At 42.1% G+C, this 14,250-nt stretch overlaps 1 protein-coding gene across 1 annotated transcript in view; it reads left to right on the top strand.

The window, feature by feature from the left end:
• The window catches only part of gstcd (glutathione S-transferase, C-terminal domain containing), a 170,735-nt gene that overhangs the window by 142,228 nt on the left and 14,257 nt on the right, over window positions 1-14,250 (top strand). Inside the window, exons 8-9 of the mRNA XM_062995301.1 lie at window positions 3,366-3,499; window positions 13,536-13,566. Of these exons, the coding sequence (XP_062851371.1) occupies window positions 3,366-3,499; window positions 13,536-13,566 (165 nt within the window). The remainder of the gene's footprint in view (window positions 1-3,365; window positions 3,500-13,535; window positions 13,567-14,250) is intronic.

The following is a 14,250-nucleotide window of genomic DNA, read 5'->3' as shown; positions in this document are numbered from 1 at the left end:
TCTTCTTCTGCGTTAGTATTTCCCTGAAAAGCTTGTGACCAAACCCATGCTTGTTTAGCACTGACTTTTCCTCAGACGTATTTTCATTAGCAATCTCAGTTCAGCATTCAATCCCTCTGGAACTAGTTTCTCGTTGAATTTAGTTGTAACTCCTGCAGTAAAGAAACGATACACAGTGATTTCATGTCCACTTTGTCCTGTAGGTTCTCTGAGGCAGTTAAGTTCAGTTCTACAACCTCATTTTAAGGAATTCGTTCCCAACTAATTCATAAACGGACGCCTGCTGCTGTGCTCGGTCACACATCGCCTACCAGGACCTGCTTGTGCATGTATACATTTACATTTACATTGTTGCCATTTAGCATACGCTCTTATCCAGAGCGGGGTTCAGGAAGCCAGTGAAGAGAACGCAGCGGTGGGGTGATGTGGCGGCATTTAGGTTGGTTAAAACCAGGCGAGCAGCTGCATTTTGGATGAGTTGTAAGGGTTTAATAGTGGACATGGGAGCTCCTGCCAGGAGGGAGTTGCAGTAATCCAACCGTGAGATTACAAGTGACTGGACCAGAATCTGAGTGGCTTCCATGCAGAGAAATGGACGAATCTTTCTGATGTTGTAGAGGAGGAACCGGCACGCTCTCGTCATGTTGGCTACATGAGAAGAGAAGGTCAGCTGGTTATCCAGGACAACACCAAGGTTTTGTACATTATCAGATGGTCTGATCTGGAAGTCATCAAGAGAGATGACTAGGTTCTGGGTTGGAGATTGATCTCTAGGAATAAGTAACAGCTCTGTCTTGCTGGACAAGACATGTATACACCCCCCTTCAGATGTGGGCAGCACCCAGTCGCTTATTACCTGCCGATGCTGGGTTTGGAGAGGCGTTATGCTCTGTTGCCCAGACCACTTTCCAAAATCCCATATTTCAGCGGCAGTAAGTAGAAACCCAATCCTACCTCCACCCCACAGACACGACCTGTTGTCCGTTGGATGCCTGGCCAGGTCAATAGCAGAGCTGAGATTTGAATTTGTAAGCTCGAATTTTCCACAGTCTATCCATTTCCTCGGCTGCTCCATTTAGGGGTCGCCAGCGGATCATGATCCACGTTATTGATGTGGCACAGTTTTTACCCCGGATGCCCTTCCTGACACAACCCTCCCACTTTATCCGGGCTTGGGACCGGCACTACAATGCACTGGTTTATGCATCCTAGTGGCTATGTACCTATAGGACAATTCAGTGTCTCCAATTAGCCTGACTGCATGTTTTTGGACTGTGGGAGGAAACCGGAGCCGCCAGAGGAAACCCAGGCAGACACGGGGAGAACATGCAAACTTCACACAGAAAGGACCTGGGCTGCTCTACCTGGGGATCGAACCCAGGACCTTCTTGCTGTGAGGCGACAGTGCTACCCACTTAGCCACTTATTTAATGTGTTACAAAGGACATCAGGTTTCATTAAATAAAAAGATGCTATTAAAATGCTTTTATAATCTATTTATGTTGAGAAATGTTCCAGCATTGCTATCATCTGCTTTATGTATTGCGAATGTACACGTTATGATGCCCCAGTACAGGTACACTTTAAATAAAGATTCCACCTCGTCATTAACCGTGATTGACTGATTTGGGCTTCAGTGGGAAACGCGGCTTAGACTGACTCTGCGTTTACTGGCATAATTAAAAGAGCTTTTGTGGAACAAAAGCTAATAGATCCCTGGGAACAGAGCACTGATGCTTTTTGAAGCAGGTGATTTAAAGCTTGTGAAGAGAAGGAAAGAGGGGTTTAAAATAAAACCAGAAATAAATAAGAGTCACATCTGCACATTAAAGTGATTTAGAAGTAAAGTTCCCGTAGAGGCAGAAATAAAGTCATTCCCCGATTCTGTTACTGGTATTATTACTGGAGCCAGCACTAACCTAAATGCTGGATTTGTGTTGGGTATAATGTTGATTTACACAACAGAGATTACAGTTTTTAAAACCTGTTTCCAACATCTGACCCAGCCAATTAAAGCTCTATAATGAGCGTATGAGTTGGAAAAGCATGAAGCGCTGCACAACTTGATTTTATAGTCAGCTTGGTTCCTGTGAGAATGGGATTGATGGCAGTGCTAGCTCAGTGGTTAAAGTACTGCTGGTTCAAGCTCCACCACCACCAAAATGTGGCTGTTCAGCCCCTGAGCAAGGCCCTTTACGCCAGTCACCCCATCACAGTTATGGTGATATAATGACAGTGATTAATTCAAGTATTCATACAGTATACTAAGTGCAGTATGTAGTATACAGTATATACTAGGTGTAGTATGTAGTATACAGTATATACTAAATGCAGTATGCAGTATATACTAGGTGCAGTATGTAGTATACAGTAAATACTAAATGCAGTATGCAGTATATACTAGGTGCAGTATGTAGTACACAGCACATACTAGGTGCTGTATGTAGTACACAGTATATACTAGGTGCAGTATGTAGTACACAGCATATACTAGGTGCTGTATGTAGTGCACAGTATTTACTAGGTGCAGTATGTAGTATATACTAGGTGCAGTATGTAGTATACAGCACATACTAGGTGCTGTATGTAGTATACAGTATATACTAAATGCAGTATACAGTATATACTAGGTGCAGTATGTAGTATATTCTGAATGTAATAGGCAGTATATACTAGGTGCAGTATGCAGTATATATTAGGTGCAGTATGTAGTACAAGGTATATACTAGATGCTGTATGCAGTACGCAGTACATACTGGGTGCAGTGTGAAGTATACAGTATATACTGAGTGCAGTATACAGTATGTAGTAAGTACAGTATGTATTATACAGTATATATTGAGTGCAGTATATACTAGGTAAAGTATGAAGTATACAGTATATACTGAGTGCAGTATACAGTATGTAGTAGGTGCAGTATGTATTATAGAGTATATATTGAGTGCAGTATGCAGTATATACTGGTGAAGTATGTAGTATACAGTATATATTAAATGTAGTATACCGTATATACCGAGTGCAGTATGCAGTATATACTAGGTGCTGTATGTAGTATATACTAGGTGCAGTTTGAAGTATACAGTATATACTAAGTGCAGTATACAGTATGTAGTAGGTGCAGTATGTATTATACAGTATATATTGAGTGCAGTATGCAGTATATACTAGGTGCTGTATGCAGTATATACTAGGTACAGTATGTAGTATACAGTATATACTGTATATACTAGGTGCAGTGTGACCACTACATAAAAAAAGAAGGTATTTGCTGTGCAGTTTTGGGTTTTAGGGGATTTTACTGTGAGAAGTGTATTTTGTGATGTATTTAATATATTTCTGATATTATTATGTGTCTCCTGGTGCAGGTGGCTCTACACGCGTGTGGTGTGGCGACGGACATGGTGCTGGATCGCTGCGTTCAGGCCGGAGCAGGATTCGTCATCAGTCCCTGCTGTTACGGCTTCATCCAGAACACGCTTAAATTCAGCTTCCCCCGGAGGTCTGTACGTGTGCGTGTGTGCGTGTGTGTGTGTGTGTGTGAGTTGGTTTCAATTTGGTGGCATAAGTTCTGATTGTAAATGGGATTTGATGTGCGTGGGCACTAGAAGGATGTGCGCTCGGGTACGTGTGTGTTCTTAACCTGGAGTTAAGGTGAGATGTACTTGTGTAGCACTTTTATTTTTATTTTAACGGACGTTGTCTGAAAGCAACTTTACAAAATCCTGGTCCAAAATCCACAAGGCCAACAGTGGCAGGAGAAACCGTCTTAAAGGAAAATATTATAGAGAAGAAACCTTGAGAGGAACCAGGCTCAACAAGGACCTATTCTCCTCAAGCTGCCTAGAGAACATTTGGATAAATGTATAAAAATATATGAAATAAGCAGATTCTAAATGGGTTATGAATTAAGTTATAGCAATTAAAGAGCATAATGAACTCAGTGTTCCTCGTCCTTCAGTTCCGTCTGTGGTGGAATAAAGTTTGATCAAAGTCAAGTCAAAGTCAAAGTTGTTTTATTGTCAAAACTGCAATATGTACAGGACATACAGAGGATTGTAATTACGTTACTCTCTGACCCATGGTGCAACATTTAACATTAATTAAACAATAAACCTAGAATAAAAGAAGAATATAAAAATAGAATAAGAATAAACACACTAAAGCGCAAATATACTGTATATACACTGACACAAATATGAAAATATAGAAGTAAAATGACCATTTGAAAATTTTAAAAATAGAAGTCCCAATATTAAAACTTAGGCATTTAAAGTGGCAGTGCAGATTATGAAGTCTTTGTTAAAACCAGTGTAATTCCAACGGCAGTGCAAAAACGATTATCTATAGATAGATTAAAGTGATGTGTGCATTGAAAAGATAATGGGGATGTAAGTTTTGGTATTGATTTGGGGGGGAGGGGTTAGGTTCGTGAGAGGGGGGTGGGCAGAACAGGAAGCGAGTTGAGGATCCTGACCGCCTGGTGGATGGTGCTGCCCCTCAGTCGGCTGGTCTTGGCCCGGAGACTCCGCAGTCTGCTTCCTGATGGCAGCAGACTGAAGAAGCTGTGTAGTGGGTGGGTGGAATCACCTGCCATGCAGAGGGCTTTGCGGGTGAGGCGGGCGTTATGTAGTTCGTGGAGGGTGGGGAGAGAGGTGCCAATAATCTTCTCAGCTGCTCGATGGTACCTCTGTAAAAGGTGCACATGATGGGGGCTGGAGCTCTGGCTCTTCTCAGCTTGCGGAGGAAGTAGAGACGCTGATGAGCCTTCCTGGCTAGAGATGTTGTGTTATTAGTCCAGGAGAGGTCCTCAGTGATGTGCACACCCAAGAACTTGGTGCTGCTCAACCTCTCCACAGCAGCACCGTTGATGGTCAGAGGAGCATGTTGTGTGCATGATCTTCTGAAATCCACAACAATCTCTTTCGTTTTTTCAACGTTTAAGGAAAGGTTGTTGTGTTTGCACCACTGGGACAGGCGACTCACCTCACTCCTGCAGTTTGTCTCGTCATTGTTCTTTATGAGACCCACCACAGTCGTGTCGTCCGCGAACTTAATGAAGAGGTTGGAGCTGTACAACGGTGTGCAGTCGTGGGTCAGCAAAGTGAATAGGAGAGGGCTCAGCACACATCCTTGGGGAGCCCCCGTGTTCAGAGTGATGGTGTTGGATGTGTTACTGCCGGCCTGTGGTCTTCCAGTCAGGAAGTCTAACAGCCAGTTGCACAGTGAGGTGTTCAGCCCCAGCCTGTCGAGTTTGAGAATGAGCTGTTGGGTGATGATCGTATTGAATGCTGAGTTGAAGTCTATAAATAGCATTCATACATACAGTGTATCACAAAAGTGAGTACACCCCTCACATTTCTGCAGATATTTAAGTATATCTTTTCATGGGACAACACTAACAAAATGACACTTTGACACAATGAAAAGTAGTCTGTGTTCAGCTTATATAACAGTGTAAATTTATTCTTCCCTCAAAATAACTCAATATACAGCCATTAATGTCTAAACCACCGGCAACAAAAGTGAGTACACCCCTAAGAGACTACACCCCTAAATGTCCAAATTGAGCACTGCTTGTCATTTTCCCTCCAAAATGTCATGTGATTTGTTAGTGTTACTAGGTCTCAGGTGTGCATAGGGAGCAGGTGTGTTCAATTTAGTAGTACAGCTCTCACACTCTCTCATACTGGTCACTGAAAGTTCCAACATGGCACCTCATGGCAAAGAACTCTCTGAGGATCTTAAAAGACGAATTGTTGCGCTACATGAAGATGGCCAAGGCTACAAGAAGATTGCCAACAACCTGAAACTAAGCTGCAGCACAGTGGCCAAGATCATCCAGCGTTTTAAAAGAGCAGGGTCCACTCAGAACAGACCTCGCGTTGGTCGTCCAAAGAAGCTGAGTGCACGTGCTCAGCGTCACATCCAACTGCTGTCTTTGAAAGATAGGCGCAGGAGTGCTGTCAGCATTGCTGCAGAGATTGAAAAGGTGGGGGGTCAGCCTGTCAGTGCTCAGACCATACGCCGCACACTACATCAAATTGGTCTGCATGGCTGTCACCCCAGAAGGAAGCCTCTTCTGAAGTCTCTACACAAGAAAGCCCGCAAACAGTTTGCTGAAGACATGTCAACAAAGGACATGGATTACTGGAACCATGTCCTATGGTCTGATGAGACCAAGATTAATTTGTTTGGTTCAGATGGTCTCAAGCATGTGTGGCGGCAATCAGGTGAGGAGTACAAAGATAAGTGTGTCATGCCTACAGTCAAGCATGGTGGTGGGAATGCCATGGTCTGGGGCTGCATGAGTGCAGCAGGTGTTGGGGAGTTACATTTCATTGAGGGACACATGAACTCCAATATGTACTGTGAAATACTGAAGCAGAGCATGATCCCCTCCCTCCGGAAACTGGGTCGCAGGGCAGTGTTCCAGCATGATAATGACCCCAAACACACCTCTAAGACGACCACTGCTTTATTGAAGAGGCTGAGGGTAAAGGTGATGGACTGGCCAAGCATGTCTCCAGACCTAAACCCAATAGAACATCTTTGGGGCATCCTCAAGCGGAAGGTGGAGGAGCGCAAAGTCTCGAATATCCGCCAGCTCCGTGATGTCGTCATGGAGGAGTGGAAAAGCATTCCAGTGGCAACCTGTGAAGCTCTGGTAAACTCCATGCCCAGGAGAGTTAAGGCAGTTCTGGGAAATAATGGTGGCCACACAAAATATTGACAATTCAGGAACTTTCACTAAGGGGTGTACTCACTTTTGTTGCCGGTGGTTTAGACATTAATGGCTGTATATTGAGTTATTTTGAGGGAAGAATAAATTTACACTGTTATATAAGCTGCACACAGACTACTTTTCATTGTGTCAAAGTGTCATTTTGTCAGTGTTGTCCCATGAAAAGATATACTTAAATATCTGCAGAAATGTGAGGGGTGTACTCACTTTTGTGATACACTGTACATAGCATTCGTTGATGGTTCATATTCAGCAAAAACAGCCTCAAACCTACAGGTTTCAGTCTCAAGTGGGTAAAAAAAGTACACATCAGAACCACCTCGGGGTAAAAACAGGCGCACAAACCCCATTTTCAAAAAAGCAAAAGCAGAAAAAGAAGAATATGTGGTTTGTTATTTTTCTGATACACACTAAAAAATTTGAATTCATTGAATCCTTTCACAATATTATGAGCAGTAGATGGTGAAACTACAACCCCAAATCAGAAAAAGTTGAGACAGCATGGGCAATGTAAATAATACAAAACACAGAGTTTCTTACATTTACTTGTCTGCCATCACAGAAGTGTAAATGACCTTTACCAAGGGCACTGACAGACCCCATACCATGACAGACCCTGGTACTGACACACCCCATACCATGACAGACCCTGGTACTGACACACCCCATACCATGACAGACCCTGGTACTGACACACCCCCATACCATGACAGACCCTGGTACTGACACACCCCCATACCATGACAGACCCTGGTACTGACACACCCCCATACCATGACAGACCCTGGATTTTGGACTTGTTGCTGATAACAGTCTGGATCCTTCTCGTCTTTGGTCTGGAGCACACGGTGTCCATTTTTTCCCAATAAAGACCTGGAATGCTGATTCATCTGACCACAATATACGTTTCCACTGTGTGATGGTCCATCCTAGATGCCTCCGAGCCCAGAGAAGTCAACGCCACTTCTGGACACGGTTAACATAAGGCTTCTTTTTTGCACAGTAAAGTTTTAAGTATCATTTGTGCATGTAACTCTGTATTGTAGAGGTTGATGAAGGTTTGATAAACTAATCCCTCACCCATGTGATTATATCAGCTAGTGTTGAGTGGTGGTTCTTGATGCCGTCTGAGGGATGGAAGATCACGAGCGTTCAGATTAAGTTTGCACCCTTGGCCTTTACGCACTGAAATTCCTCCTGATTTCTTGAATGGTTTAATGATATTCTGCACTGTAGAGGGAGAACATGCAAATCCCTTCCAGTCTTTCTTTGAGGTTCATTGTTTTTAAACATTTCAATAATTTTCTCACACATTTGTGGACAAACTGGATCCTCTGATCATCTTTACTCATCAGAGACTCTCAGCCTTTCCTGGTGCTGCTTTTGTACCAAACCATGATTACAGTCACCTGTTTACAATCACATCATTATTTAGTTTTTTCACCTCATTACTAGCCCTAAATTGCCCCCGTCCCAACTTTTTTTGGAATGTGTTTCAGGCCTGAAATGCAGGAATGGATGTTTATTAATAAATGAAATGAAGTTGAGCAGATAAAACATGAAATATCTCAGATTCATCCTGTCTGACATCAAATAAAAGTCAAAGTAAATGTAGGGAATACTGACAATTCTTTCATGAAGTTTGGAATGCAGAAGTAAGCCATGACCCATCATTACTGTTAACGACAGAGTCTTTGGTTATTTCCAGTCATGATTCCCTCACCTGTTACCAGTTCACTTGCTTATAGTGGAACGCTGTAAACTTTTCTCTTTTATTTAGCCTCAGTCCCAACTTTTTTTGGAGTATGTTGCAAGCAACACATTTTATATGTGTTAAAGGAAAAATGAAAGGTCTCAAGTGTTGTACTATTTAGCTTTATAGTATTTTATCCATTAAATAAAGATTCAAGAGGGTTAACCAATCACACATTTTTATTTTTATTGTTTTACAAATTGTAACTTTTTTACATTTTGTCTAACTTCTTAGATTCCTCAAAATGCTCCTACTGAGGCGCCTTAATTCTGAGTGATAATTCTGAATAACGAGGGAGTTTCCGATGCTTCCTCAGCGCTGAAGACAATCCCAGCATTCAGTTCGGCACAACTTTTCACACAAAAAATGACAAACATGGCGGACAAATTCGGAGCAACCAACGGAGTTCTTTTCCAATGTAAATAAATTCTCACTGATGTTTGATTTGTATAAAGGTAGAATTGTGTCGTCTATTTGTAAATTCAGGCTCGTCAGGGATGGTTTAACTGTTTTCGGTACACGGAGGGAGACGTTAGCTGGCGTGCTAGCGGGTTGTGCCATCTTAACCCATTGGTTTAAAAGTCCTGAGGCTAACTGTGTTAGCTTAGTGAGCAAAAATTGCGGTGATCTCTGTTTGAGTAGTGTGTTTAAATAATCTGCCTTATGAGTTCCATGTCTTATTAGAATCCTGTCTGCTGAGGCAGCTGATTCGGTAGGCAGCAAGGCAGCTCAGCAGGTTTTCAAACACACACCTTGATGTTCTTGGATGGAGATCAGTCGTCCTGCTGCAGATTCCTCATTAAATTCAACTGTGAGCTTTGACTTGGTCCCAGTATTGGGGATGAAAGCTCATGCAATACAACTTTAATGTTTGTATTTGTATATAATTTTACAAACTATTAATTTTATTGACTTTTATGTAATTCTTAGCAATTTATGACACATTTCTTATAAGTTTTATAATTTAATGGTGTGAATACTTATGTAAGGCACTGCAGATGAAGTGGCTCTCTGCTTGTGTACCCTTGTGTTATTAAGTTTCATTAGCTGAAGTCGTCTCGGTATCTCTCGCCTCCTCCCCGCGTCACTTTTAATCATCGCTGCAGATGCACAGCACACTTAAGAATAAATGACTCCAGCATTTCTCAGTCTGATCTCTGATATCTACTGCAGCTCTAGTCATTTATTTATTTATTCATCCTGGTCTCGGTGGTTAGGAACCTCGGAGACCCCCGGACGTGGTGCCGGACCATTCCAGACATGATGTAACGGGTCGATTATGTTTATCCATTTCATTTAGCGGCAAGGACCATAAATCAGCCTGTTGTGGTCTAAAACAGACCACAAATCTCAAGAACGGCAGCGCTAATTAGCGTAATGCACTGCGCCAGAATTTGGGATTATTTAAGGAAACTATTTAGGAAAAGTTTGACTTCTTGGGAAACCACACTGCCGTCATTGCTCCACATGTCATCTGTCCCTATACCATGACAGATGTTTGCTATATTTATACACCGATCAGCCATAACATTAAGTCCACCTCCTTCTTTCTACACACATTGTCCATTTTATCAGCTCCACTTATCATATAGAAGCACTTTGTAGTTCTACAATTACTGACTGTAGTCCATCTGTTTCTCTGCATGCTTTGTTACCCCCTTTCACCCTGTTCCTCAATGGTCAGGACCCCCACAGGACCACCACAGAGCAGGTATTATTTGGGTGGTGGATCATTCTCAGCACTGCAGTGACACTGACATGGTGGTGTGTTAGTGTGTGTTGTGCTGGTATGAGTGGCTCAGACACAGCAGCGCTGCTGGAGTTTTTAAATACCGTGTCCACTCACTGTCCACTCTATTAGACACTCCTACCTAGTTGGTCCACCTTGTAGATGTGAAGTCAGAGACGATCGCTCATCTATTGCTGCTGTTTGAGCCCATGTGGCGCTTTTGGCTGGATATTTTTGGTTGGTGCTTTATTCTCAGTCCTGCAGTGACAGTGAGGTGTTTAAAAACTTTTTTCCACTCATACCAGCACAACACACACTAACACACCACCACCATGTCAGTGTTACTGCAGTGCTGAGAATGATCCACCACCCAAATAATACCTACTCTGTAGTGGTCCTGTGGGGGTCCTGACCATTTGAAGAACAGGGTGAAAGCATGTTAAAAAAGCATGCAGAGAAACAGATGGACTACAGTCAGTAATTGTAGAACTACAAAGCGCTTCTATATGGTAAGTGGAGCTGATAAAATGGACAGTGAGTCTTTACACAACTGACATCAAACCACACCCCACCCTCCACGTGCTTACAGGACAGATGCAGTGGATGTACAGTAGATGTTAAAAAATGTAAAGAATTCTTGATTATATGATAAATATATGAGAAAATGTCATTTTCCCACATGAATTGAATCCAGTCCTTCAAACATCTCAGAATGAAGTCGGTGCATAAGCTTGGTAATCCTGTAATCCGATGCCATACGGCGTTTTTGCCAGGGGCAGAAGTGGCAGCGAAAGCGAAGCCAAACAGCCTTGTTTTGCTGGCGCGTGCTCCCGGTTGCTATGAGAGAGGCGTGTTGATTTTGTAGCTGGCAGCAGTGTATGAGGGAATTATCTGTGCGGTTGGTATGATGACTGACAGGCCCGGTGCCATTACGTTGGACGTGAGCCTGCCGGGGCGTCCTGTGCGGTTCGGGGCGGCACAGGAAACAGAAACATGTCAGGCAGAGCTGAAGTGCTGAATGAGCGGAGCAGGATTTCACCTTCATACATACTTCAGGTTTTTAGTCGCGTCCTCAGCGTGACCGTCTGGGAGTGCTGGAAATAAAAGCTTACTTTGCTAATATTGGATAAACGCTCACAGGAGGCGATTAGCGAGATGGATTGATACACGCAGTGTGTAATTACTTTATCGATTCCATAAAGGAAATTGCTTTGTTGTAGAAGCCAAGAAAAGCAGAGAGAGCAGGAATAAAGTTCAGTACGTGTACAAATCCCTGACAATAATAACACAAGGTTAAGAATGCTAACAATGGCATCAAATTCTTTGTCCAAACTCAAAACAAAAAGCTTCTACAGATAATTTTTTACAAGGTTCTTGAACTATGCAAGGTCAGATCATAACTACAGCAACGTTTTAGCCTTGAGTGGACTAATCCAGTGCTTAAATCTGTCAATGGCTTTCTAACCCTTTCATACAGATATACACCGACCAGGCAAAACAATACGACCACTGACAGGTGAAGTGAATAACACTGATTATCTCTTCATCACAGCACCTGTTAGTGGGGGGGATATATTAGACAGTAAGTGAACATTTTATCCTCAAAGTTGATGTTAGAAGCAGGAAAAATGGGCGAGCGTGACGATCTGAGCGAGTTTAACAAGGACTGAATTGTGTTGGCTAGACGACTGGGTCAGAGCACCTCCAAAACTGCAGCTCTTGTGGGGTGTTCCCGGTCTGCAGTGATCAGTATCTATCAAACGTGGTCCAAGGAAGGAACAGTGGTAAACCAGCGACAGGCTCATTGATGCACGTGGGGAAAGTAAAGTTGGGACATTCTGTAAAATGCAATACAATTTGAGTCCTGCAACAGTGGGAAAGAAGTTAGGACAGAGGCGTTATCACTGTGTAACATCACTGACAGACAGATAGACAGACAGACAGACAGACAGATAGATAGGTAGGCAGGTAGGCAGACAGACAGACAGATAAACAGACAGGTAGGTAGGTAGGTAGATTAGACAGACAGACATGACAGATATATAGGTAGACTGATTGAAGGATTCTATTTAGGTAATATTTAGATTCAGTAGGGCGGTCAGTTGAATTATTTAGTGGTGCTCAGGTGGTGCGGCGGTCTAACACACTATCACACCATTGCAGCCTTCGACCTCACAAGTCTGGCTCTCCGACCTGGTGTCTGAGGCAGGAAGTAAGAACAAGGTCTTTTCTCACAGCCGCTGGCTCCTGTAGAAGTGTGGGCGGGTGGGGTGGGTCACAAGGAGCTTAGCATGACTCTCTGTACTCTCTATGGCTCACTGGCAGATAAGAAGTGGCTGCAGATTGGAAACCTATCAGATGGTTCTTGTGGTGGCTCTTGATCAGATCTGGGGTTGTGCGAGGGGCAGCAGATGAACTGGAAATGAACTGGAAATGACTACATTGGAAAATAAAGTGGGAAAAATCCAGGAAAATTGTTTAGATATTATTTAAAATGGGTTCTGTCTTTGTCGTATTATGTTTCGTTTGTTAATCTAAATCATTGTACTCTTAATTGAAAAAAAGAATAAAGAATTATTTATGTCTCTACAATATTTATTGTTATTATTTTGAGTTGAAAAGAGCTTCAAGTATTTCACAGGAAGCTTTGATTAGCTCTCCAGCGTATCGCATTTATTTTAATTACATAACAAAGTAAAGACTGTAATCAAAACGTCTCTTTATATTCTGCACTTTATAATGTATTAATATCATCCATTTATTTTGATAGATAGATAGATAGATAGATAGATAGATAGATAGATAGATAGATAGATAGATAGATAGATAGATAGATAGATAGATAGATAGATAGATAGATAGATAGATAGGCAGGCAGACAGACAGATAAACAGGTAGGTAGGTAGGTAGGTAGGTAGGTAGGTAGGTAACATAGACAGACACAGACAGACAGGATAGACAGACAGATAGATAGACAGTCAGATAGATAGATAGATAGATAGATAGATAGATAGATAGATAGATAGATAGATAGATAGATAGATAGATAGATAGATAGATAGATAGGTGAATAGACAAATAGGTAGGCAGACAGACAGATAAACAGGTAGGTAGGACAGACAGACAGACAGACATGACCGATATATAGGTAGACAGGTAGATAGATACATAGATAGACAGACAGACAGATACTTTATTTATCCTGAGTGTAGATTATTATTAATCTCTCACATGCTGTTTGTGTTTAATTTAAACCCGTGTTTGTATTTAGATTTGTTATTAATTCTGTTATTTTTTCTGTTTCTTCGCAGTAAGAAATTCTCGGAGACGTTGACGTATAAGGTGAGTGTCGGAGGTGTCGAGGTGTCAAGGTGTCGGGGGTGTTTGAGATTCCTCACACTGTTCCTCTTTATTATCCGAGAGCGCAGCAGATTTCTCACCTGCGTCTCTGCTTTTGATTGTTTCTGCTTTTCTCTTAATGTAAAAGCTTTCGTCTGTAGCGGCTCATTTGAATCCGGCCTGTAAAAGTCGGGTGGATTCTGTGGACTGAATACGGCGTCTGAATTATCACACGTGCTTCCAGAGCTGTGCTGAATAAACAGCCTGTCTCACCAGATTAGTGTCTTCATGTTAGGGTTGGTGAGGAGCTTATTCCAGCTTTAATAAACTGGTTATAGCAGCTTATTAGGCTTGTTTATTGTACATTCTGCACATTCAGTGGCTTTACGTGAACAAAATCATTGTGATTTTAATTATAGAAAAAATTCTATACACGCTGATCTGTTGCAAGTTTAAGTTGGTTTTTGCTGGTTTTAAGTCTAAACAACCTTGACTCTCAAACTGGTTTTAACTGGTACCAGGTCTCAGCTGGTCAAGCTGGTCTGGTTTGAAGATTTTAGTGGAGTTTTAGATGCTGGTTTTAGTCATTGGTTTGTCTATTTATTAGGATTTTGACGTCATGTTTTACACTTTGTTACATTCATGACAGGAGCGGTAGTTACTCATTACACAACATTCATCAGTTCA

Source organism: Trichomycterus rosablanca, chromosome 5 (genome assembly GCF_030014385.1).
Source record: "Trichomycterus rosablanca isolate fTriRos1 chromosome 5, fTriRos1.hap1, whole genome shotgun sequence".
NCBI classification, from domain to species: Eukaryota; Metazoa; Chordata; class Actinopteri; order Siluriformes; family Trichomycteridae; genus Trichomycterus; species Trichomycterus rosablanca.
The sequence above is the reverse complement of the archived record's forward strand: the minus strand, read 5'-3'. Positions and strand labels throughout refer to the sequence as shown.